The following is a 26988-nucleotide window of genomic DNA, read 5'->3' as shown; positions in this document are numbered from 1 at the left end:
AGTAAAACGCTATACAGAGTTTTTATTCGTCTATTATTCGAATAAAATTCTGCCCAACCGCAACTTTGGTACCTAACTGCTTGAATATCGTGAATGCAATCTACCAATGAATATAAGATTTCGTAATAAGTGTAATATATAAATATAGAGTAACCCGATTGTGAGTGTCGACAAGCAAAGTTGGCGACGCTATGCATGGATCGCGAGTAGCAAAATCAGGGTCCTGGTTTTCTGCAATAGTCGAGGTTCCACTGTAGCGAGCGTTGCTCGTGAAAAAATTGCCACGCAGCTAATCGAGCATAATATATTTGCGTAAAAGGTTCGATCATTGTTTACGGTCCTCTTAAGTGTAAAAGAGTAAATATTGCGACTGCACAAATAGTTGCGTGTCAATTACCAGTCACGGATACCGTTCTACTTATGCTAGCGTTTTCATTGGCAGGGGAAGTGAGTAAGCAGAAAACAGAAACAGGGAAAGAAGCGAAGAGACGTTGTTTGTGGAGAACGTATCTAATTGCGATAACTGGCGTATTACTATATTTTACAATGAGACGCTTGTTTCGCGAAGAAAAGAGCGCGTACAATGAAAAATGATCGACGGGTTTCGCTCTACGAAAACCGAGGCTAATGGAAAATCACATGGTAGTTTTTCGTGTCAAACGACACGAATGGAATTGTTTACGGGGGAGAATTGTTGCGAAATTTCCGGGTTTGGCGTTAAATTTAGCCTCTTACTTCAGTGGACGAGGATTATTTTCAGAACGTTCGCGATCGATTAATTTTTACCGATGATTGATAAGGTAGAAAATATTGCAACGATATTTTGTTGGACATGATCACAGACGAGATATAAGATAACCTTAGTATCACGGACGAGTTGTACAGGTATAGGTACACCTTGCCGTGACGTTATTCGCTTATTGTTAGTCGGTATTTTATCGAAGATCGGTGATAAATTGCGGAACGTTAGCAATGATTTACGCACACGTGCGTGCCCGTACGCGTACAGGACGTTCGACGCAGCCATCAGAAATTTAAGCACCGATTCTGATTGTGAAATGAAAATCAAGAATGAAGAGATAAGATTTCAGGATTTTTAATTTCAGTTGTTTCTTCTTAGACGAGACTCGTCGATCGATAATTTCAAGATTATAAATACGATTAAAAACCATTTATAGCGATCTCATTATAAAAATATCTGAGTAATTCAATGCAGTGCTTTGTCAATGAAAACACGCTTCTTCTCACGAAGGACTAATGTAGAGTTTAATCGTACAATATAAATCATCGCGGCGCGAGAAAAATCCGTTTTTTTTTCTATTATAAATCTCTTTGTCGCGATAGCGATGCTGCTAACAGTGAATTCGCGCGATACGAAAGTTTGATCAATAATGAGATTATCGGAGATTATAGTTTAAATCGCTGGATCATCGCCAGAAATTTACACGCGTGTAATGGCAAGATAAATTCGCATTTGCATTTCAGTATAAATATTACTTGCGGACCTCACTATCGGCCGAAATGATCATTTTCGCAAATCCTGATCGTCGATTCTGGTATTCGATTCGGTTCAATTCGTTCTACGCTTTCTGGCCTACGTTCATCTGAAAAGCAAGGTTTTCGAAAATATTGTCGAAGCTGATGAATGATAACCAAAGTCGAGAAATGTCGAATTCATCGTTTATTCTGTGATATTGAAAGGCGACGCATACGCCTGTGTACATACAAATGTATCGATAAGTGGATTTCTCGCGATACGCAGTCAAACTCTGTTGCGGCTTCTTTGTTTCCCGAGCACCCGGAACGAAACAAACTTTGACAAATTCTTATTTGGGATTTCGCCATCCAGTTCACTGAATCGTTTCGCAAATATTGAACGTCTATACTTGCATTTCATACATCTGCCATTGAATCGTGGATGTGCAGGTGACTCATATAAGTTGCGCGTAAAAACGATTGCAACCGAGGATCACGTTAGAGATTGCAAAAACAAACACAAATATGAAAAAAAAACAACAATCGTTATTAAACTTCGCGTGAAACGATTATGTTACGCGCAAAGAATGCTGTGAATCCTAGACGATTCTTTCTCATTCCACGAACGCATTCCTAGTTGGTGCATTCCTCGTTACTCTGTTTCGTTTTTTTGCTTCTTGCGTGGATTGCTGTCACGCGACGCGATCGGAGAAATGATTAAAGTGCGAGTACACGTGCCATATATAAGTGCAATTGTATACTAATTCGCTATTCTATGGATCGGAAATCGTTATCTTTTCCTAATTACTTTCCTTTGTCAACCTTGGTTGCCAGGATGCGCCGTTTCAGCGACTACGCCATCTTTGACGAAGAAAAAGCCAATCTTTTTTATTCTTCTGATCCTTACAAATTATTGAATTTTCCTTTATTTAGGTGGCCATTGCGTGCCTCTAGGAGAATTTAATGCAAACGTTACTAAATTTTTAATAAAAGTATCTCCTTTTCTATCGTCCTCAAGATGGCGTACCCTCTCAGTCTCCAGCGAATGCTTATTTTCCTATTCTCCGTTTAAAATTCGGAATGTTCTCTCTCGAAAGAACCACATAGAGTGTGACAAAGATTGTTCTTAACGTAATAACATTGAGACCTCGCGACAGACCGCTCGCAAACCGTCAGCCTCCCGGAGGGTTAAAGACGGATTAAAGATGGAAGAAATTGCGTTTAGTGAGAGGAAAGGCCAAGAAACGAACGTCGAGACTCGTCCCCGAAATGCATAGAAGAATTACAACGGAATTATTTCATTTCTGCTTCTATTATATTTCACAGATATAATTAAAGATATAAACAAACAGACGATAAGTCACTCATCGCGAAAGATAAGAGAGTGAAAGTGTAAATTATTTCGCTCGATACGACTGGAAAAATTCCACTCTTAGACGTATATTTGATCGATCAAATTCTTTTTATTATCGCGTGCAAGTAATTTGTAGAACTGGCTATTATAAAGGACAGCGATCGTCTCAATTATGTCTTCGGAATTTCCTGTCATATTCAAACTGTAATGCGAAGTATATTATTCGAGAAAGTATCTCGTTGTAATCTTCCATATATTCCAGAGTAATATTGTTAGAGTCGATGTCCCTATTACCTTCGGTGAAGTTTAACTCAATTCTGAGGGGGAATAAGTTTCGACGTTCGCTCGCAAGTGGGAAGGACTGAGAATAACGGCAGACATTTTCTTTGAGAATATTCTCGCTTCAACCGCAGTTTCGATTAACCCGATACGCGCTGGTTATCGAACGCGCGGTTCCTTGGACGCGGAGACGAATTTTATTCGATCGATAGATAACCATTAAGTCGAACGCGTAGCAATTTATTCGATCCTGTAATTAAACTTTTATTAGTTCCTCCAGAAATGTTTCGTTCCCGTAATTAAAATTTTTATTTCTCATTTCTTTGTTCAGATAAAAATTTTGCCCATCTCCGCGTTTTATGATCTTGTTATGTCTAAGGGAAAACCTTGCTCGATTAAACCGTGTTTTTTTTTGTTCCAGTCCCCCTACGAACCGTTTCCCGTCACAAACGTATCGCGTGTTCTTAACTAATCGCGAGACTATAACAATCATCGAACCGACGTGAAATCACTGACAATAAGTAGAGCGTACAAAGCCTTGGCGAACTTTTATCGTCGACTTTCCATTTTCATTATGCGAAAAACAAAGACAACTCCATCCGCCGTCTTGCATAAGCAAACGTTGATCGATATCGAAGAATGATTTCATCTCTTAATTTGAGTCATCTCCAGCGTTACAGAAACGCTCAAAGGTGTATAAAAAAAACGATCGACAATTTCAATTTTCAACGATGTTTTCTAAAGGCTGAATCTTGGAGAGGAAGAAGAAAGCATACCTAAACCACGTTAATAACGTACACCATAAACACTGGTATTAATTTATAAAAATATCCTTTCGTTACGTCATTAATATTTTTGATTGAAATCGTATTAAATCACGTTTAGAGTAAAATCGGTTCGATGACGTACAATTTCGATATCTTCGACTGAAACTCCAGGGGCATCCATCGATATCGAACAACGTTCGTTTCGCGCAAAGTTGCGAATCGAGCCAACTTTGTGTTTTCCACCGCAAGGCTGATGTGCATCGCGCGAAAGTTGCGATTCGTCGAGCACGTCGTCCCTTCGACTCCACGATTTCCGGGACATCCTTTCGCTTCGTCGACGATGGTATCTAGAAAAAAAATCTAAGACGCGTCGTATCGAACAAAGACGTTGACGTACACGGTTATAATACTTCCATAGGGTCTTATCATTAATATCACAGCGTGCACGGTCGAACGAGCCAAGCATCGAGCGATCCCACGAGTGACGAATAGAAATCGTAAAACGTCGTCGGTTATCGTTTCACCAGCGTCCGCTCGATGCCTGAAAGGCTCCTCGTTCGCCCGTTTGCTCGGTAAACTTCGGTAAACTAATTCAACTCGCATACTTGTGGGCTGGCAATCAGACGGATATCGAGACGCGATTATCGCGCGAACACCGAACACCGAACACCGAACATCGAACATCGAACATCGAACTCGAACTCGCCGCGTTACGAGATAATTCCTTCGCGGTTAGACTGTCGTAACGCGATCTCGTGCTCGGTTTCTGGTTCCTGTTCCTCTCCCTGTCCCTGTCACGTCGCAAACATCAGCAGGATCAGAAGCGCGAGAAGCAAGAAACGATCGGTCTCGCGACGAGTTACGTATCCTCTGCTCCTGGTGTCGCCCGCGCTCAATCGTTGGTTGTTCACGCGTGCGATCGCCACGATTTTCTCCGTCTCGAGCGTGTTCGAGCCGATTTCCGCCAAGCATTTGATCGCCACAGTCGTCGCCCCGTTGATGTTCCCGACGTACTTCGGTTCGAGCTCCACTCGCAGCCCAACGCTGCTCGTTGCCCTCGTGGAGCTAGAATTTCCGCGATCCGGGTACTGAATCGTCTTCTCGCTCGCGATCTGAGACGGAAACGAGCACGTTAATTCAATCCGCGGCGCGCTGGATCCTCCCACAAGTTCCTGCCGCTCGACAGCCGCGAACAATGCTTGCAACTCGACGGGGGAAACAAACAAAAGTAAATTCAGAGGCTTTTCAAAATTTTAAATCGATTCAATTATAAAACGAAATATTGCAAAAGTCGGCACGAACTTGTGGGACTAATTTTTTTTTTAATTTAGGTTCCACCGTTGTATATTGACCCATCGAAGGGGGGGGGGGGGGTGGGAGTTTCATTTTAAAAATTGTAAAAATGGTTACGAAACTAATTTCCAACGTAGCCTGGGGGTTTTGTAAATTGGGGAGAAGTTGGACCCGCGTATTTTACACGAAACGTATCGAATGGGAATCGCCCGGAAACCGCGCTATTGCGCATTTCGCCGCGATCGGTGCCACTCCCTCGAGGATCCTGAGTTGTCGAGCTACGCTTAGAGAAAAGAACAGAAACGAAAAAAGCGTAGGAGGATCGGGAAAGGAGAAAATAAGAGACGGTGCAGCGAGGCGACGAAACGGGGAAGGGAATGTCCGACGACTTTACCGGTTTTCCGTTGATTACCCAACGAAGAGCGGCCTTTGGCACGGACGGCCAAACCGTACAGTTTGCTGTCACGTTTTCCCCGACGGCGTAATACGAGGGTGATAGTCCTGTGATTTCCGGGCCTCTCTCGGGCATGGCTGGAAACGATAATTCTTCCTTGAGTCGCTCCGTCCTCCACGGAAGTGCAAAAATAGAAAAGAAAATGTCTAGGAGAAACAAGAAATACGATAACGTGCGATAAGGTGACCTCCGGATGATCTTGCGCGTAGGAAATATTCAAAGTTTCATAAAATTTTCTGTGGATTATTCCGTGTGTGTCAAGACTCTAAACAATGGCTGTTTATTCGACGCGTAGTCGTAGATAAGCTTTGCTAGTTTTTCTTCGTTTCCGTTTATCTTGTTAACTCGTTGGGAGCTATTTATTCAAAATTAAGGAAATGAATTTCGAAGGTCGGTCCTTCGCGAAGACACAAAACAGGTAGTCGATACGATTGACTGTTTCGAAGATAAGACCACCCTATCTAACACTAATATCCCATAAAAATGTTTAACGTTTGATATCTCCAATTGTCGTACGAGATAAGGACGCATGCAAAATTTTATTCTCGCATCGCGTGCCGTTCTCGAGATATGATCGATTCAAGATTTGGCACGGATTGTAAGCTCGACTTGCAGAAAAAGGGCGTAAAAAAGCCACCACGCCCTTGGAACGGTGGTCCTCGTAACGATTATTAAGGGCTTCGGAAATAATAATTCCAATATTCTAATTAATCAACCCGAATAATTAATATACCGCGCACGTTCCTCGAAAATGTAATCATCGACCAGTAAATGAATAAAATTAATATTTAAGCAGCTTTCTGTCATTTCGACGAATCAATAATTTAAAAAGAATTAAATTCAATCTACGTTGATCAAATATATTAAAAATTACGACACGGTAACGTCAAAGGACAGGTATTTCCCAATCACGATATTGTGCCTAATGTCGAAATTTTGATCACGCGAGCACGGGAACGCGTCGCAACAGATAAATCGTGATCATCGTGACTTAGTATCGCAATCGCGACGTGAAATCGGCGCCTTTCGTTTCTATCTGCGCGATAATGATCGTCTCGTTTACGGATAACGCGTATTGTGTGTTTGCGCGCGTAAAAGGGATCGCAGGTGGTAACCGTAAGTCCAGAACGAGACGCGACGATGGCTGAAACGATTCGACAGCCTGTCGTTCGAGGAAAACGATCGCAAGTACCAGTGATTTGCTGAACAGCGTGCCAAAAAGAATCAGATTAAACGTTTTCGATATTTTTCCTACTTGTTTCTCTGAATAATCCACAGTGAAACGGAGGAGAAAAAGCTTCGAGTTAATTGGAAGCTAAAGTCTCCGATCTATTATTTGCGTCACGCAACGCGATCGTGTTTTACGACACGCTACGATTTTAAACAATTTTACAACGGTTCAAACAGTCGCGCCAGGCATGGCTGCATAGCTATTGCACGCTAAGTCGTTAAGCCCGTGGCCCGTATAACAGAGATTAGAGCCGTCGACGGACCACGATAATGACTGCATCCGATTATCATATTTACCTTCCGCAGCCTTCGCCGTATTCCCGGTAATTTAAACGACGGAAACGACCGTCGTCTTCTGGCACTTACCGATCACCGTCAAGTTTCCTGTCCGATAGGTGGTGGCGAACGACGGCGCCTCAGTGGATACCTCGCACTTGTACTGTCCAGAGCTCGCCACGCTAAGATTCCTCAGCCTGATCGATTTCTCGTTCCTCCATTTCTTCTGCGAGCAAACAAATTTCTCGTCGAAGAAACACGTTCGGTAATTATTACAGAAACGCACGATCCGACGATGCAAACAAACCCGGAACGGATTCTGGGCGGATCGAGCGGTTCCCGAACTGGGACGAGGGAGCAAGTTTTCGGGGGAACGTTGACGTCAAACAAGCCGGAAATTAAACGAAGATACATACGCTCCAGCCTCGTTTCCCCATCCTCGTACGCGTCTCTAAACACGACACGTGTTCTACGCGCGATTGTTCCCCCCCGCGACTTCCGATCAGGCACAGAATTCCAAAGAATCGTCAAACTTCTCCCTGCCCGGAAAAATGGAACGTTCTGGAGTTTAGAGCCGGATATCCGGGCTAGTTCGCGCGACTGTGCAAAGTGTTGGTGCGACGAGTGACTGTGCAGAAACGTCCGCGACTACTGTGGAACTTCTCGAGCCCAGAGCCGGGCGAATTTCATTTCAAAAACTTACTGAATAAATTTGATCGCCGGTTTTCAAACCTGTACAATTGTATAGAGATCGGGGAAGTATTTAGAGTCTCCTGGTTAGACCCTGGTAGCTTAGCTGTAGGATCGTTGCTCGGAAAGGGACGAAAAGAAACACTTACGTCGATGTTCACGCCCGGTTGCGGGAACGTTTGTATCCTGGGATTGTCGTCCGGCACGTATCGAAAGAACTCGTGATCGTCCTTGTACCATTTCACCGAGTACAGTTCCCTTTGGCTGAACAGCCGCCATTCGCATTCGAGCTCCACCGAGGATCCCACTTTGGCCTCGTTTGGCACTTTGATTTCCACCTCGATGTCTCCGACTGAAACAGATCACGGCTCTCGTATTGGCTTAGATCCGTGCAAAAGGTCCTTCGACTCGACCCACACCTTCCACAGATTGTTTAAAGCGCGATCCAAGATACGTGTAAACATTATTAACGCAGGGTTAAAAGGAGCGAAAGGGGGGGGAGAAGATATCGGGGCTCGAACTTATGCAATTTTCACTGGTACAAATTCTTGTAATGGGATCCTCGTTACAAAGATTGGCCCCCAAAGTACTAAATAAGTAAGTCGTGGGGTCTGGACCGGGCTCGAAGTTTAATTAGTTCGAAGATAGTTGGCTAATCCGATCGATGTCGAAAATTTCCAACTTTCCAACACTTTCTGATTCTGATTACGATTAATTGGCGAAAGAGACTTTTTAAATGTTTTGTCGCTTATCGAGTAAACCTAAAACTGTGTCGATTCCCCTTGACTTTGAATGCCCGAGCAGCTGCTCGAGAGTATCGTAAAATAGCCACAGTTCGTCTATTTTGGTAGTATATTTTGGATCATTGTCCTTCCGAAAATAATATGCATTACTCATGCTCGGTTTAACTGCACTTTCTGGCGAATTGCTCCGGAACGCGTCGATATACTTTATAGCAGGCATGCCAAACTCATTTTGACCCTTGGGTTTATTTAGACTGCCATGTGGCGCAGGTGCGCATTTATATTTCTACAATATAAAGACTTCAAAGACTCGGTTATATACCGAGCACAGTCGCTGCACGGTTATATTAAAAAGCAAATTGTCTCCATTTGAGAAATTTCGAAACGTTACTTTAAAAATCGAAGAAAGATGCAGCGACATTTAATCCAATGGTCAACGGTGATATATCTTTATTAAAAACGGCGTAATACCCGCGCTAATCCCCTAAAGCTAGCATATAAAAGATGTTTCGGTTTACGATAAGCGTACTTTTCCTCTTTTATCAGCGTTATAAACTTCTTTACACGCATCAATTTTCATTTAGACGCGACCGAATATTAATATAATAACGTGCCCGAACCGACAACAAACGTTTTTAATAAATCAACGGGAACACCATTATTCTCAAGCTCGATCGCAACGATTATCCCCGCATCAATCGGTTTTTAGATTAATGATCTTCGACGATATAATTTTTACGCGCCCCGTAGATTGAAATCTTTATTTCGCGACACCATTTTGGAAAAACACTGGTTCGATAACGACGCGACGTTAGCGAATATACCTTAAACGCTTTTAAATGGAGTTTTCATTGCTCCTTTTACGACACGCCGGTTTCTAAACGCTCGTAAATATTTTTCACCGACCTGATCGTGGCTCATTTTCGATATTATTAGTTCCCCCATATTTCCGCCATAGCGTATCGTGAAAAATGAATCGTCAATTTCGCAGAAGCGAATTTATATAATTTAAGTTCTACGGTTCACTGTTTCCCGCCCAAGTATCTTAAAATTCACGCAGCCTCCAATATTAATTTGCATTTAAATTAGTACCAGGGAAATACAAGACGAAACGTCTCGACTAGTGCAATCTTAATAGCTTTTCTCCTTATTATTTGTTCGCGGGAAGTTATTACAAGAAAACTGGGCGTGCAAATAGCTTTTCCACCCGCCGTGTGCACTTCCTGCCTCGTGTTTGACCGTCACAAACAACGCGGCAACAAATTTACCGTTTTCTAGTCTCTGCGACGGTAAATAAATTGCTCGAATGTTGCTGGACGGTTACGGTGGCAAGTTTGTAGTGGAAAGTTTTGTCACGTGCTCTATTAGAACGGTTACGCAGGGACGAACGTACCCGGGAACAAGGAAAATGACGAGTGTTACGGTCGATCGGTTCATTGCAGTCTGCAATTAAACTTATCGTGCCGCTAATAACGAGAAACAGAAATGCAGCAAAGTCACGCACAGAGAAACCACTGGAATCGGTTTGCCAATGGTTTCTGACCGTTCGAATCCTCTGCGGTCCCGCGTCTGGCGTTGGACCTCGTCAAACTACGACCAACGGTATAGTACGTGGTCCTATGGCCAGTATATTTCTGCATAATTATCAATTATATAAGTTCGATCAACTTTTCAACACATCGACCAACAGAGTCAAGTAAAAGCTAAAAAGTAATTTAATTTCAAGCGTGGCACGAAATATCGTAAACTAAAACGAAACTCTGACGAATAAACAAAAATGGAGTTTTTAAAAATACGTGGTTTTTGTTGTCACGATTCCTCTCGATGTTCATTTTAATGTCGATATTTTAATGTAAATACGTGGATCGCGGATAGAAACCTGCTGGAACGAATGATCGAATCTGACGCGGACCATACAAGGTTAACGATGTCTTCCAAAATTTATGGTCCGCTTGCCCGACCATGGAATTCAGCCATTCAACCGTTCAACCATTCGGTCATTCAACAGCCCCGAACGAACATCTGCGATTCGACGAATGGTTTGCATTTACATACGTCTGTTCCGGGGCTGGTCCCTTCGCTGAAACTCGGTACTCCGCACCGACGATCGTTCCGGCTGTGTACATAATTACAAGTAAGTACGCGCGTTGCACAGACGTCGGCCATCCGATAGAGGAGATTCCGGATTGCTCGAAACGATCCGATTCAACACGACCCGATTTGATCCGGACACATATCCGCGCGAACGTTGGATAACACAACCACCGTTTCTAGCTTCCATTCGACAAACAATAATAATTAACATCTAGATTCCACTTTTTATCAGAATAAAAATATCTGCTAATACAACTGTGGTGCACTGGACCGCGTGTCCAGAGAATCGTGAAATGTTTATAAAATGAAACGCACGAATCTAAAAGCTCCAACAGGGAAACACGTATAATATTATAAAACAGTGTTTACGAATCGGATTCGACGCCCGAGGATTTTGCAATATTACCGTATTCGTAAACACGTATCTGTTCTTACGATCGATAAAGTATATTAAAAGATCGCACGAAGCAGTTTAAAAATGAAGGCAGGAGGCTTTCCAGCGCCCAGGTTGTCATCTCTGGCTTAACTGGTTAGATGTTCGAACAACAAACACGGCGAACGCTTTGGAGGAACGTCCTGGTAACATGGAGTACTTACAGAGGAGGTGTGGCGGTACCACGACAAAGCGTGGAAATAGCTAGCAGTCTCCAATTAAACGTTATCCGAGGTAGACCTACAATTATAGACTGGCTGATTGAATGGGACCGTTTCCCAACGTTACCGATTCAATTCGATTTTCGATTGCTGATTAATTGGCGCGCCGAGTGTCGCAAAACGCCGCGAAATGCCACAAAATGCTGCGAAACGACGCTACGTCGCGATACGAGGGTCGCCCAGTAGGGCACGGATCGCTCGGGATCGCCAGGAATTTAGCAACGAGAACAAAAGGACGGAGGAAGAGCGAGCTATCGGCTCCTGCGGCAATGGGCGGCCATGTTTGATTCATTGCCAAATACGGAATCGTTTTATACGCCATTACGTCTTAATATGGAGAGATAGTGCCAACGGTCTACCAGTAACGAACCATCGTTCAACGCCTTTCAACTTTCTGAAACGTATAAATCTTTTATCGATAACCCGCGACTATATTGAGCCATCGAAACCACGTCTACCCTTTGATTTTAACGATCTCTCGCGGGGCGATATTTCAAACGGTTACGCGTAAAATATTAACCGTAATTGACATGTTTACGTTCTCGAACGTTAATTAAATAAATAAATCTTTCTACGATTATTATACATGAAAGAAATAGTCGAAAAATTTTGCAGTTACCGAGTTACGAGGGATTGACATCCATAGAAATTAATGGTATGTCGTACTCAAACGTCGTTCAACCGTTCTCAACATCCTAAAACGGATCAGTCTCGTATCGATAACCCACGCAATCGATAATCGACACCCGACACCAACTGTAGTGGTCGAGTATCAAACAACCCTTCCACGTTACCACTTACACGCCTCTTACAGTTTAATCATCGTTATCATGCCCTCAACTGCGGCTGTCGCACCCTTGTAAAAGATTCGGTTCTGAAATAGATTTTTACCTATAATATATAGATAACATTCCCGGTTATTCGAAATGTCTGAAATAAAGTTTATTAAAAATTAAAAGCAAATTTAAAAAAAAAATCGACAGGTAAATACAGAAATTTTTCGGCGAAGAAAAAAAGTTTTAAATCGTTCTAAAAAAATTATTTTCGGTTGCGGGGGTCAATTACAATCATTTTTGGTGAATAGACATACCCCCGAAATCCTACTCAGTTTCGAGAAAAAAATTCCTTACCGAAAATATAATTTCTGGCCAGAAATGTTTCCCTGATATTTCATGCATATCTTTAAAACGTCATAACTTCTGAACGGATTGGACGATTTTGATGTTTAAAAAAGCAAACTACGCGTATTTTTGTGGAGAATATGTACAAATCGCAAAAATATTCGAAAAGTTGGTCCTTGACCCTGTAAAATCAGAAGAAACCCATAAAAATGGTCCAATTCCTCGTTCTTATCGCTTCATATGTATTGGAATGTTATTGTACAACGATGAGACTACGTATAACCGAGTTAGCATTAGCGAGATATATGGCACTCTTAAATTTCCTGAAATGTTTAATGTTCGGAAGAATAAATTCTTACTGACTCTTATTCCATTCGAGGCAGGTGAATATAGACTGCGCTCATTAGAAACGTAGGTGTGTAAAAAGGGTCATAAAATAAAGAAAGCGTGTATTCGTCTTAATCTAAGAGAACATTAAGAGTAAAACAAGAGAGCTTAATAAATATTAAGGGGGAAACGTAATGGACTCTTGGAATCCTGCACTCCCTTCGTTGAAAATTCTTTTCACAAAACCCAAAGCTGTCAATACGTCGTCGTCGCGAGCACGGCTGCAACGATCAACGGTATCTCTAACAAGTATTTTCCATTCCCGTGTAAGTCTCAGCTTTTAACGCGTCAGACGTTCCGAAAATGAGGGGAATCTGTCAAGGGGGACAACGAATTTCCATTCTCGTGGAACAGGGCACGAATATCGAAGTTGGTATTTATATAATGGTATTTATAAAGAGGACGTCCCGTGGATTGGTTCGAAAACGACGATGCTCGAAAATTCCGAATAAGCAAAGGCAGTGATAGAGTGCAGTGTTCGCGTATGTAAATTTGCGGAAGCTATCGATATCGCCTTTGTTTCCATGGTTTTGCGCCCAGCCGCGTGACCATCGAGACGCGATATTGGAGTTTCTCCCCGCGTATTATTCGCGATCTTCCCATTCGATTCTCCTATTCCTTATTCACGCTACCGCGATGTAGCAAAAGTTTGTTGAAAACTTTCCCACGCCTCGATCCGATAAAACTCCCCCGCGATCCTCGAGACCGCGACCCAAGTCGAACGCGTAGAAGTCCTCGCTGTTTTGCTACGCAAAGACGACCGGGAAAATTCTAATTATTCATGCTCGGATTCGCCCCTTAAGACGAAAGTTCCACAGTATTTACGCTGGCCCTTATACGTTTGGCAAACTTACGGTAGAAGATTGTAATGAAACACCGACAGCAAAAATGTTTAACAATCGTAAAAATTCGCAAATCACCCCCAATAAATCTGATTCGTCGCGCGAAATTTGTATCCGGATAGAAACGTTGGCAAGTGGGTGGAACGATCCCGGTTGCAAATTAACGATAAAACGTTGGCCCGTCTTCTCGTCGACGTCGACGTCGTCGTCGTTGGCTGTCGTCGTTTGTTTGTAAACCATTAGCGGCCAAGTGGCGGAGGTTAATTGTGCTCGGACGACTGCCCTCCGACCCTACGGAATCGCAATCGCTCATTTCTTTTAGATTCCCAGTCGCCCGCCCTTTGTTTCCCCTTCTCGTCTCTTCACTGGCACCGAGTATGTACCGTTCGCGTACAAAACTCTCGTCCTGCCTCGTCTAGTCCCGTTCTTTGCTCGAATTTCCCTTTTGTCCTCGCCCTTTTCGTTCTACGCTTCTTTCTTTCCGCCACGTTAACGTCGTTCTGCCCACGAAACGCGGTTGTTGCGGTCTTGCTTCCCTTCATTCGCAATTGGCTTTCATTTTCGTTGCGTTAAAATAATATATTGAAACCGTTTCATCTTTCAAAAACTGGGTATTTCAATTTTTTTAACACGTTCTACTATTTTCGTACAGTAATGGAGTTTCCCGTTTATCGAATAAATGTGACAAAAATCAAGGACTTTAAGTGGTCTACGAACAAACAAAATTGACAATTTTTGGACCGATTTCATAAAGATCACGGGAGGGTCGAGGGTTCGAATAATCGTTTCGCGCGAAAAGAAAATTTTTTCCCCCCCTGCTGCAAGGGTGACACGACCCCTTAGAGCGCTCGAACGATCGCTTGCATCCGACGAGAACCTATTGGAGGGTAGCTAGAGGTAGCTGCTCCAGAATCGGGGATCGCTTTTGGAAAGTTAAGGAAGAGGGTAACGGGCGGACGTCTACGTGACTCGTGTACCAGCCACGAAGAGAGGCGACGACACGAAAACTGAAAGAAGATTCTTCGCGAATCGTATACCTTCCGCTTTCGCCGTGACTTCTTTCCATTCGCGACGAGCGATGTTCCTACAAACGCGAATCGTTCGCCTTGATTTGATAACCGTCGAACGATGGGGTTACTCTTAGGGACGAGTGCTTTTAGCGTTCCTTAACAGTAGAATCAACAAAGCAATCAAAATGGCCCATTCGTAATTTCTAATAAAATTTATAAAAAATTTCCTCGACTGATTTTTTGAAAATTTAACGTAGTTTTCCACGAGAGAATTAATTGACAGCCATTTCCATTGCATTGTACATTACTTCACGTATCTATACTCAAAGGGTTAAATCCTCTAGAAACTCTAATATTTCTGAAATTTTAAATAACGACACTTTCATTACGATGTAAAATAACAAGTACACCGTCGAATTATCGAATATGTCTGTTTGAACATAATTTGTACGACGTCGAGGACGTCTGTAAATACCGCAAACCGGTTGAAGTCCTCTGAACGTTTGCAGATGAACAGTGGAAATAAAAGCTAGTACCGCTTTGACTGAAATTGTATTTATTTCAGAAACAGGTGTCCGAGAGTAAACGTTTCGAACGTTGATCCAACACTTTTGTGGAAGGAGTTTCGGCGGCAGAAGCAGCTACATCGAAAAATGATTGGACGTTCGATGTTCGCGGGAGTCGATCGATCAAACGGAACGCGATAGGAAAGGTATGTTTTCCAAATTTTCCCCGGAAACGTATTGTTCCGGCTCTTTCGGGAGAGAGAGAGAGAGGCCTACCGGGTGGCTAAATGCAAAAATCAGGCGTGTCGCGTAGCCAAATCTGTTGGCCAAATGGTTCCCTTAGGTACGACCGGGGTTTATTGCTCCACCGGCAATAAAGTAATTCTGGCAGTCAGAGTTTCCTTAACGTTCATTGGACCACAACATTCGATATCGCTTTACGGCACATCGTTAAGAGAAGGAGGATGCACTGAGTGACCCGTATAAATCGTTACTATTTTCTCAGAACCTAACGAAGAGAACTTCGTTCCCTTTTTAATCAAACGGTTCGAGCGAGTCTGAAATTTAAGTTCAATTTAAACCTATCGTCGAGGGTCGTACTCTATATATTTGCCAAACACAATTTTATAGAGGATTAATGCGCGAATAAAATAGATACGAACGGATGGTTCCGGTTTCAGGGGGATTATTAGACAGACCGACGCTTTCCTCTTAAAATTTCGAAAGCCATAAACCTCCGCTATCGCGGTTTTTCGAAGTCGCGATCGATCGCGAGGAGCGGAAATGATTCACCGCCGAAACAGAGTTCTCGGAGGGAAACGGAGAAGTTAGAGGGGGTGGTTGGGGCGGCTCGACAAGAAGAAAGGAAGAAAAAACGAGGACGAGGAACCGGATATCTTAGGGCGCGTTTCAAAGTTTATTCCCCTGTATTCCTTGATCTTTGATTCGAGGATCATCGCGGCGAAGTGGCTTTCAACGATACTTGGAATACCTGAAAGGTGGAACGGAAACTGGAAATACGGAAAAAAATACTTACTTTTGTCGGAACTCGCCGGCACTCCGATCAGCTGAATCGCGAATATAATCCAGAGCATCGGACGTCCGCGTAGGAAGACGATGGATGAGCGAACGTTCCGTGGCTTCGATCGTACGATCTTTCTCGAGGATACTGTGGTCGGCGATCGGTGCACGGGTCGATCTATCGATCGCGGCGGGACGGGCCGATCATCGACCCCTCGCGAAACTTTCCTCCGCGTTTGTACAGACGGCACGCCCATCGCGCACCACTGCGCGTTATCTCTCTTCCGCCCTCACTCACCTTCTCTCTCTATCTACATCTAACTAGTTTAATTTCTATAATGTCTGAATATACGACGTATGGATCGTTCGTTCCACCCTTCGATCATTTCAATAACCGCGACGAGCGAGAAATTCTTGCAGTTTTATCTGGAATGCACACCGCTGCCAATTTAGCCAAATTCGATTAAATATTTTTATTGTCAGGTGGGAGGAGCTGTTCGTTTTTCGATTGGTCGTCGGTAAAGAGAATTGCAGGCGCAATTATAGTTATATTTCCACGGTATGATTGAAATTAAAAGAGCCCGGGAGTAAATTACTATTTTTTCTTAGTATTTACGCGCAATTTTAGTCGGAATAATTAATTTATTTAACTTCGAAGTTTCCGTGATGTATGCTTATCGCGAAATATCCGTATTGACTTTTGATATTAAATTGAAATTATAACCTGATGGTAAATTGAAACATGGAAACGTGTATCCTGTACGAAAGTAACGTGCGTATAGATAAATTTATGTTTTAATTTAAAATATCGATTTTATTTTAATTTAGTATTGCCACTCGATACGGATATCAATTAAATATCATTTTTATCGGCGATACTTCGTCTGAAGATGATCTGCACCCGCGGCCATAGCGGAACAAACTCGTTATTTTTGCCGGGATTGCATTTAATTACTAGAAAGGGATGATCACCTATACCTGGCCTCGTTACTATTGTAATTAGGTTAAGATAATATGATTATATTATAACCTTTCTGGTACTGGGGGAATCTCAAGTAGACTCGAATAAACATTCGAAAATAAAAGATATTGCACCATACTGCAATTACTCCCAATATTAAAAAGTCATAAGGTTATCGTGCAAGTACAAAATTGACTGCATACGTGAAACATGATATTTAATTAACTTCTCCGTTTCGAAATAATTAAAATATATAAAAATATTTCAATAAACTCTGGTGCAAAGGGTAACGAAATAAAGTTTCCTTCTATGCAGTTTAATCAAATTTTTAATTAATTTAATATGCCACTGTGTGTATATTAAAAAAAACACCAGACCATAAAAAATCAAATTATTTGCGATTTTTATCTCTGTTTCCTCCCCATTTCTTTTTGCATTGTCAGACCAATCCAACGAGGAACAGCTATTTCAACCTTATAATAGAAATGCACGTCTACGATGATATACATAGTAGCGAAGGATCGATCCTGACACTATTTGTGATACTCGATCAATTCGATACCGAAGTATCCAACAGCAGATATCGACATACAGGGTGTTCGGCCACCCCTGAGAAAAATTTTAATGGGGGATTCTAGAGGCCAAAATAAGACGAAAATCAAGAATACCAATTTGTTGATGAAGGCTTCGTTAAACAGTTATTAACGTTTAAAGTTTCGACTGTACTGAATTTTTTTCTCGAAAATGCGCAAGATTTCGGGGGTATGTCTATTCACCAAAAATGATTGTAATTGACCCCCGCAATCGAAAATAATTTTTCCAAAACGATTTGAATTTTTTTTTTTCCGTCGAAAAATTTCACTTACTCGAATTTTTTTCTCGAAAGTGGGTAGGATTTCGGAAGTATGTGTATTCACCAAAAATGATTGTAATTGGCCCCCGCAACCGAAAATAATTTTTCCAGAACGATTTAAAATTTTTGAATTTAATTGTTATTAACTTTTTAACGAAGCCTCCATCAACAAATTGGTATTCTTCGTTTTCGTCTTATTTTGGCCTCTTTTTTTCCCAGGGGTGGCCGAACACCCTGTATATCGAAATTTTGGGTTCTTAATATCATTTATCGATACTGGAACTTCGTTAATCGACTAATTAACTTGTCCAAAGATAGATTGCGCGCCTATTCGACAAAACAAGAAGAAAAATCCTTTATTTTTAAAACTTTAATCGCGCAATTGCGTTCGCGTAAATTGCTATCGACATACGTAAGTGCTTAGCGTAATCCAGACTTTGTCACGTCCTAAATACAATGTTATGGTTAATTAAACGAGAACAGTGGTTGACTACACCCGATCTATTGCGTAATCGGCGTTCGTTTGGTAGATCCGCGGATTTCGTAGCGATCGATCGTTGTTCGTGCGGTTTTTCCGACGATTCGCGCAGAGAATGGCGCGCGACACGAGGGAGGCGTAGAAAGCATCGTAATGCGGCGGTGTTTTCGCCGCCTAGGGTTAATCGTGTCGGAGATTACGCCCGTGGAATCGATAAACAAAGTTCGTGGGAATTTTATTCCCAAACGACGAGTACGAAATTCAAACCGTAAACTAGATTTTCCACGAATTTCGATTACCAGATTCGATCGCCTATACTTTTAGAATAAACTTGCCTAAACGACTACCTCTTTCATCATTGTCTCGTTACGCGCTCACCGAGGTGAAATCTATTATGGCTATCAGTAATTTCTCCGATCAATTTCACTCATTATTAACACGTTGACTGTTCATAGCTGAAACCGTCGATACGACCGACGCCGAGAGAGGCGATGAAATTTTCACAGTGGCAAATATTACGCTATATACTGTAAGTATTATTCACAGTAGCTCTCGCAATGCAGTTATGGGCAATTCCACGCCAAATCGATCACTTTTGTGCCCCGGGGTCAGGAATTTTCACGATATCGAAATATGCCCAGTCCGTACGAAATCGCGGGATAATTGTTTAAAAATGTTTTACGAAAAATTTGAATCCCGACTCGAGCCACGAAAACTTTTTTTTTAATTGAAATATTGTCCAAGCGACGTTAAGGGTCCCCCTTAGGTGGTAATAAGAAGAGCTTGTCACTGCAGTGTGCAGACTTATGTTGTAATTACTGCACCATAAGAGCTGTTAGCGCGTAACCCCTAATTAACTACAAATTAAATGCTCGATCTGAAGCTGCACAACGGAAACGGGAAAATTTTCCGAGTCGACGCTGAGGAAAACTGCATTTTAAAAGCACCTTTGCGGAAATTTACTTTTTAAATATACAAAGTTACGATAGCTTCTACTGTCATAAATACCATCTGGCTGCTCTAAAGCAATTTTTCCACGAGATTGGATGCTGTTTCTCTTCCATCTTACCTTCGATATTGAACGTAATTCTTTCGTTCTGACTCTAATGACTTTGATTTGATTTTCGTACGGCCTTTGTAAAACGGCACGTGCATCGACTCTCTTAATGGATTCATCGATTCCATCGCGAAGGACCTTTGCCACGCACGGTCGCGAAAAAATTCCATTCTGGACCGCGTAAAAATCGCTGCAACGATGCATAATATCGATAAAGCTTTTCGTATTTGTATACCGAACGCGAATAACGTTTAAAAAATATATCAAGTTTTACGCGAGTATGAAACTAAGCGTCCTCGATTCGGAGATTATAATAAAATTAAAATCAAATTTGAGACTGTCGAAATACAGGAAAATGAGAATAACGTCGTTGATATGATTGCCACCACCCTAAGTTCGATCCCTTGCCGCGCAGTTTACTCGAATCGGGCTGCATCGTAATCTTTACCGTCGGGATTCAACTATAGTTTTCGAGACTCCGCGAATTAAAAAACTTTCCTCGACCAAGGAAACATCGCGGAATAAGGACCGTAATTTTAAAAAATTTTCCTGACCGGGATCAAGAGCCACGGCAGCAAGATCTATTCTTTTCAGTCGTAAAAGTCACTTTTATATTCCAGCATTTATCCGGTGAGACTAATCCTTCTCGACTGAAAAGTGCGAGAACTTTTAATAGTTCGAAAGTTCAAAATTTGTTTAAAACTCGGTAAAAAACTGCGACCTTCGATTGTATTCGAGCAATTTCTATAAGAAAAAACTCACGCTCATCTGTGATTGTAATTTTCGTTAATATTTATTTATACTCTCACTGAGAAGTGGAAAGTGTTCCAAATTTCTACAACCGCGCACAGTAGATCAAAGTCTGGATTATATGCTAAGTACCAAAATTCAAACTATTCACCAATCCTAACCCAGACCATAATGAACCCCTTACGATAAACTTTCAAGCAACTCTCACTGTACAACTATTACAAATAAACCCTCTAGATTCCTCGATCCACTCCCAACGGATCCAAACATTTAAAACGTTTCGACGTCTATAAGTAGCAAAGTGAATTTACCACGTTACAGCCACGCGATCGAAACTCGTTTCCACGGGGTGGACGTCCGAAAATTCCCAAACTCGTCGAAACGTTCTATAAAGTGCAGTAGCGAATGTTTCCTCACCAAGTCGTCGCAGTTCTCAGGGGTTGAAAGAGATCGAGAGACGAGGATCGCCACGAGCGAACGCGTCGAGCGAGTCTGGTGCACGCAATGCAACGAACGGGGCTGCGGTGCAGTGATCGGGGTTGCGATATTAGGGGTTGTATCGTGGATTAGGCGCGTCAGCGTGGTCCTGTGCGGCGCCGCGCCTTCGACGATCTTCGTCAGGGCGCGGTAGGACGAAACAGGACGGAACGAGATCGAGCAGACCGTCGACGACGATGGTGCACGACACGCGACACGACACCTCGTCACCTGGCCACGGTAAATATTCCCGATCGCGGCACGGGAAACCGTGAACGGAACGAAGGGTTCGACGATACGGTCGAAACACGACGATCAGTTTCGCGGTTTCGAGGGTGGGCGGGTCTCCCTATTTTTGGCAAGGAACGAAGGTGAGAAAAGGTGGGAGGACGGGCGCGCGGACACGGTACGGAGCAAAAATTACAACGGAAAGCATGACAGAGAGTCGAAAGAAACGAGGGATTACGTGCGAACGGAGCAAAGAGGGGTTGGAGATTATCGCAGATATCGCGAAAACGACGTCGTGGGGAACGGGTTAAAGTATAGAAGGAACTGCGTGCGTCGAAACGTTTCTCTCTCGACCTGGTCGCAACGTGTTACCGCGTCGAAACGCCCGACGGTACTGGCGAACGAGAGGAAGAGGAGCACCGACGGCGACCCCTTCGTTGGGAGGATCGTCGAATACGAGCGAAGCGGGAGAACCACGCATACAGGGTGTCCCGGCTAAACCAACCCATGGGAATGTCTTCGAAATTGACCGCGACATAAACATCGCCGGAGCTTCCTAATCGCGACATCCAATCGAATTTTCCGCCTCCCTTTTTTGCGGTACTCCCTGCTAACTAAAATTTATAGTACACGGAAAATGGAAGCTCGATAGAATTTTGTTTTGTTCGTCGAATTACGTTCCAAAAAAACGCAAATCGTAGATCTCAAACATCGTTCCCATCATCGTATGCAATTGCAATTGTGATGATACGAATGATGTTTGGGATCGACAATTTGTGGTTTTTTGGAATAAGCAGGACACTCAGTTGGCTTTCTTTTTCTTCGCGACGACATGGAAATTTCAATTGCATTCGGTGATACGAATGTTGTTCGAAATCAACAAGAGTGCCTTGAACGATGTTTGAGATCGACAGTTTGTGGTTTAGTGGAACAAGCAGAGCATTCAATAGTCTTTCATATTCTTCGCGACGACAATTGTGATACGAATGATGTTTGAGATCGACAATTTGTGGTTTATTGGAACAAGCAGAGCATTCAATTTCATATTCTTCGCGACGACATAGAAATTGACAGAACGACAACAAGAAAGGAATTCCATGTTTGACAGAGAGTGCCACGAATGATTGAAATCGACAAAATGTGGTTTATTGGAACAAGCAGGACACTCGGTAGTCTTTCACATCCTTCGCGACGACATGGAAATTGATAGAACGATAACAAGAAAGAAATTCCACGCTTGTTCGACAGCAAGTGCCTCGAATGATGCTCGAGACCGACAATTTGTGATGTTTTGGAATAAGCAGGAGACCCGGTTGCTATTCCTTTTCTTCGCGACAACATGGAAATTAATAGAACGATAACAAGAATGGAGTTCCACGCTTGTTCGACAGCGAGTGCCTCTAGATTTCTCGATTTTCTCCTTTCCGTTTCCCCCCTCGCATCAATCGACGACGTCTCGACAGGATTGAGATCCTAAGATTGCAAACTCGATCGTTTAAAAACTTACGCCCCGCGAGCCTCGCGCGTCATTATCAACGGGATCCAATTTTCCGGGGACGCGGATTATTGCTAAATGGAAATAGAACGTCATTCGATATGTTCGTGTATACATACTCCTCGATATTATCATTAATTTTACGAATCGTATCAACATCCTGCGACGTCATTACTCCCAGTGGGTGACTATATCTCCCGTCTAATTAAAAGTCTCGAATACGGAATTAGCGACACGATAAATATTATCGACAAATACGACGTGTATTGATTAAAATTCGATGCAAGGAAACGGAATTAAATATGTTTTTACGTTATTTTTGAACATCGTACTAATTCGTTTCGGAGCTCGATGAACTTTTCGAAGGTGTTCCGCGCGGTTCGAATAACTCGTTTCAACTCTCGGGTGGACGTTGGCGACCATTGTCGTAAATTCTTCGCGCCATAAATCCCCCCGCACATCTTCGATCGGATTAATGCCAGGGCGAGATCGCCCCGGCCACTTTAATGCAGAGATATTCGCGTTTCCCGACGCGCTGTTTCGAATTGCTGCATTACCCGTGCAACCGGCGGCCAGATTCTCGTCTTCGAAACGACGGGAATAAAGTTACGAGTGGCACTCCAGAACGGATCGGTAATGGAGATCATTCGATGAGACGTTATAGAGGGACTGACCTAACCGAGAACCACTAAAAGCGAGTCAAATCATTAGTGCGGCCAACGCGGAAGTTCCTCTTCGAAAATAAACGTAGACGGTGGTGCCGGATTCACCTCCGATAATATTGGAAACCGTCGTGAACCGTCCAAGTTTCATTTTCTTTTTTTGCTCTCGACCGAACGACCTAAATTAAATAAGAAATTATGGCGAACGGTGGAACATCGCAGTAGTAATCGTTTTCGGGCTTCTTTTACCGGTTTTTGATAAAGTCAATTTCCATTATTAATTCTGGAAAATCACTTTTGTTGTTTCGAAGATCCATGAATTTTAGTTATTAACAGGATATTAAGAGAAACGAGATTGGGTAAATGCGAGTATTATCTTAATAAATATTGTTATTTTAATTGTGAGCGACTCTATTATGTTATAATAGCGAATCCGTATTGATCATTAGTTTCATGCGCGATGTGAGCCACATTATCAGTTGAAATTATTACTGAAACTATCAAACGGTCATTAAATAGCTGACCGCGACTCTATATTGCAAGTACGAGAGATATTTGTGCGTCATGAAACGCATGACTGATTGTGGAAATGAATGACAAATGTGCGTTTAGATTGGGGCATTGGCTGCGGGCGAAGCGCTCGTGGAAATTAATTCTTAGAATGCGTATGCACATTTTGGACGACAAATTCACAGTTATGCTAACGGGAACGTCGAATTGCCTATTGTCAGGGGCGCTCGAAGCGGAAGACAATCGCTAGAAGAGGGTCTTTACTCTCAGACCACCTCGTACGGCATATACACTTTCTCTATTTACGTAATAAGGACATCGATCAATCAATATCGACAAATATTTCACTCGAAAGATGAATGAATTCGATGGGAAGATAATCTAATGTCAATCGTGTTTTTGTGGACGCAGCTGTAGCGGAGACACGAGAAGATTAACTTCTGCGCTTTTTAATCAAACTATATTCTTTTCGATGCGTTTATCGATACAGCTCCTCGATGAAGAGCCATAAATTTGGGAGATATTTAAATTCTGACACCGCGAATAAATCTACTTGCTACGTAATCCGAATCTGTCATTTTAAAGTCGCTATGATACGCGATAAGAAAATTATAAGCAACTGATAATTCGAAAGTGGCGTAAAGCGGATGTTTATAAAACATTCGCGCGTAGATCAGGCCACGGGTCATCGAAAACTCTTATTTCGAATAACAAACGTCACGATTCTTAAACGAGTCTCTAGTTTTTAGCTCTCTCAAGTGGTGCTGTCTCTTGAATATTTTTATTGCGTTGAGTGCGTACGGCGACCCCTGGTCTCGCCTTTCTGGGCAAAAAGCAACCTCACATTTTCTCTTCCATCTCTTCCGCCACGGTTCTAAGACTATTACGACCCATTCTGCCTTTTTTAGTATCGCCTCACTTTGTGTGCACGCTCGCTTCTTAAACTTCGTTATTATTAACTTCGCCGTGGATGTAAATGATTAGACAATTAAATAGAAAATCTACAGAGCCAAGACTCAACTTTTCCCTCGTCTTTAGCGTATTAAAAAAATTAGTAAATATCGATACCTTTTAAAATCCTTGCCTCGAGCAATAAAGACACGTTTCCTGAAGGTTCCCCGGAAATTTCAAGTAAATCGACCTGCTAAACCTCGCACGAGAAGGTTTCGAAACGCGTTTAAAGTTTTTACTCCGTATATTTACGAATGGAAGTGAAACGGCTTCGCAGCCACGCGTTCGAAGCCTTTTTATTCGACGGGATAGAAACTGAAGGGGGAATCGATTTTTTCGAAATTCTAGACCGGAATATCCCCTTAAGTAGGACACGTGGGACACCCTGTATAGAGGGTTGAAGTGGAGGCATCGGATCGCATCTGTGGCCGTGTTGGTGTCCCGACTGCGAGGATGGCGCTGCCGACGTCCTAGAACTCCAACCCGAGGAACGAAGAAAAATGATTAGGATGCTGGTAAACGACTGGCACTGCTTCTGCGCTACACAGTCAGAACGAATCGGTGGTCCGTCTAGAATCCTACCCCCTCGATTAGATTTCATCGTAAAGAAATTTTCCTATTTACGCTGCACCGCACACACAAGCAAAACCAATCTCCAAACGCGATAGAAATCAATTTCTACGCGATGAACAATTTTTTTCCTCAATATTACTGTAATTTCCTACTCGCGGAAACACTATTATTCCAGCTTGGTAATCATCGTTACGCAAATTCATATTTTTATTCATAGAATTAACGAAATGAGAGCTTCGTAGAGGGTTGTCTCAACCCCTAAGTGTAATAATTCGTACCTTGCTCCAAGTATGTTTTATATATTTGCATTCTGTAGTTTTGTCAGGATTAAAATTTCAATACAATCAGAGACGAAATCACAATTTTTCTCATCGTCCTCACTGTACACTTTACTAGTGAAATTAATGGAAACTCGATCGTTGAGAAGAAAGATTGCGCCCCGCGGCGATCGATTTATCCCCGTAGCGTTTTCGCGCGATTCGTCGATCGGATCCAGACGAAATTACGCGTGGGAAATCGTTTAGACTCGTTGCAATTTCAATTTCCTCGCGGGCGTGGTTTACGGACGCATTTTCCATATCCTCGTCGACGATTCGGTTTCTCGAGGATTTCGTAACGTTTCCTGGCGTTTCTCGCCCGCCACTTTTCCATCGACCGAACCGTCCTCCGATCTGAGCAACGCGTGCATGGCTCCACGGCCCCAAAAATTGCGTCGTCCCCGCGGACGAGGATCGTCGTTAGTATCTTCGTCACGGTGCAACGATGTCTCATCCTCGGAGAGTAGTACTTTTCCACCGCCGCCCCCGCGGCTTTCCTGGATCATTCGTCTTCTCCCGAGTATCTCGGCGCAGCTCACTCTTCGTTTAATCCAACGTCTGACAAGGGAAACGACGAGGGACACCGAAAGAGCAAAGCGCGAACCGAACCAAATCGAACCTAGCGATGGCCGATATAACAGCTTCTCCAATAAAAGAACCCCCTGAATCGAGACAAAACGAAAACTGGAAAATACAGGGTGTTTGGCCACCCCTGGGAAAAATCTTAATGGGAGATTCTAGAGGTCAGAATAAAACGAAAATCAAGAATATCAATTCTTGACTGAGGCTTCGTTAAAAAGTTGTTAACGATTAAATTAAAAAATTTCAAATCGTCCTGGAAAAATTATTTTCGATTGCGGGAGTCAATTAGAATCATTTTTGGTGAATAGACATATCCCCGAAATCCTGCGCATTTTCGAGAAAAAAATTCAAACTTTTTAACGAAGCCTCCATCAACAAATTGATATTCTTGATTTTCGTCTTGTTTTGGCCTCTAGAATCCCCCATTAAAATTTTTCCCAGGGGTGGCCGAACACCCTGTATAATAGGGCGCTCGTTGTTTCACTTTTGGGCGTTCACTGTAGCTCAAATTATGTTTGACTTCTGACAAGAATAACGAGTAAACTGCAGAATACACTCGATATGCAAAAATATAAGAAATTATATTTGGGGGTTGAGACAACCCTCTAGAATCTCTAGTGCGAGATGTATGTAAAATAATTACCGATTTAAATCCACGGTTTGATTACGAGAACATTACTGTTTGCGAGCTTATCTGTACAGTTATTCGATCCGATAAGCGCGACGAATAAATTGCAAGGACGATTTTATTCGTCGTCTATCGTTCGGAATACGATTTTGGCCGTCTCTGGCCGAACGAGTACGCGGGGCCAGGAAAATTGGGTGCATTTAAAATTACTACCTCTGGGATGACAAGATCAAAGAGACGATAATGAACAGCCGTGACCGTGTAATGGGG

At 42.7% G+C, this 26988-nt stretch overlaps 1 protein-coding gene across 2 annotated transcripts; it reads right to left on the bottom strand.

Annotated features, from left to right (window-relative positions):
- Positions 1-1673: 1673 nt before the first annotated feature.
- On the bottom strand, positions 1674-21377 carry LOC143341282 (uncharacterized). Of its 2 annotated transcripts, XM_076764108.1 has the most exons (6): positions 20713-21377; positions 16213-16622; positions 7969-8171; positions 7220-7355; positions 5564-5700; positions 1674-4988 (listed from the first exon to the last, which is right to left on the bottom strand). In XM_076764108.1, exons 2-6 carry the CDS (start codon positions 16451-16453, stop codon positions 4671-4673), a joined length of 1035 nt encoding a protein of 344 aa, XP_076620223.1. In that variant the 5' UTR covers positions 16454-16622; positions 20713-21377; the 3' UTR covers positions 1674-4670. The 2 variants fall into 2 exon arrangements, with proteins under 2 accessions (XP_076620223.1, XP_076620224.1); XM_076764109.1 differs by lacking the exon at positions 20713-21377 and having other exon boundaries at positions 7220-7352; positions 16213-16965.
- Positions 21378-26988: the final 5611 nt, after the last annotated feature.

Source organism: Colletes latitarsis, chromosome 4, assembly GCF_051014445.1.
Source record: "Colletes latitarsis isolate SP2378_abdomen chromosome 4, iyColLati1, whole genome shotgun sequence".
Lineage (NCBI taxonomy): Eukaryota > Metazoa > Arthropoda > Insecta > Hymenoptera > Colletidae > Colletes > Colletes latitarsis.
This window is presented reverse-complemented; position numbering and strand designations above follow the sequence as displayed.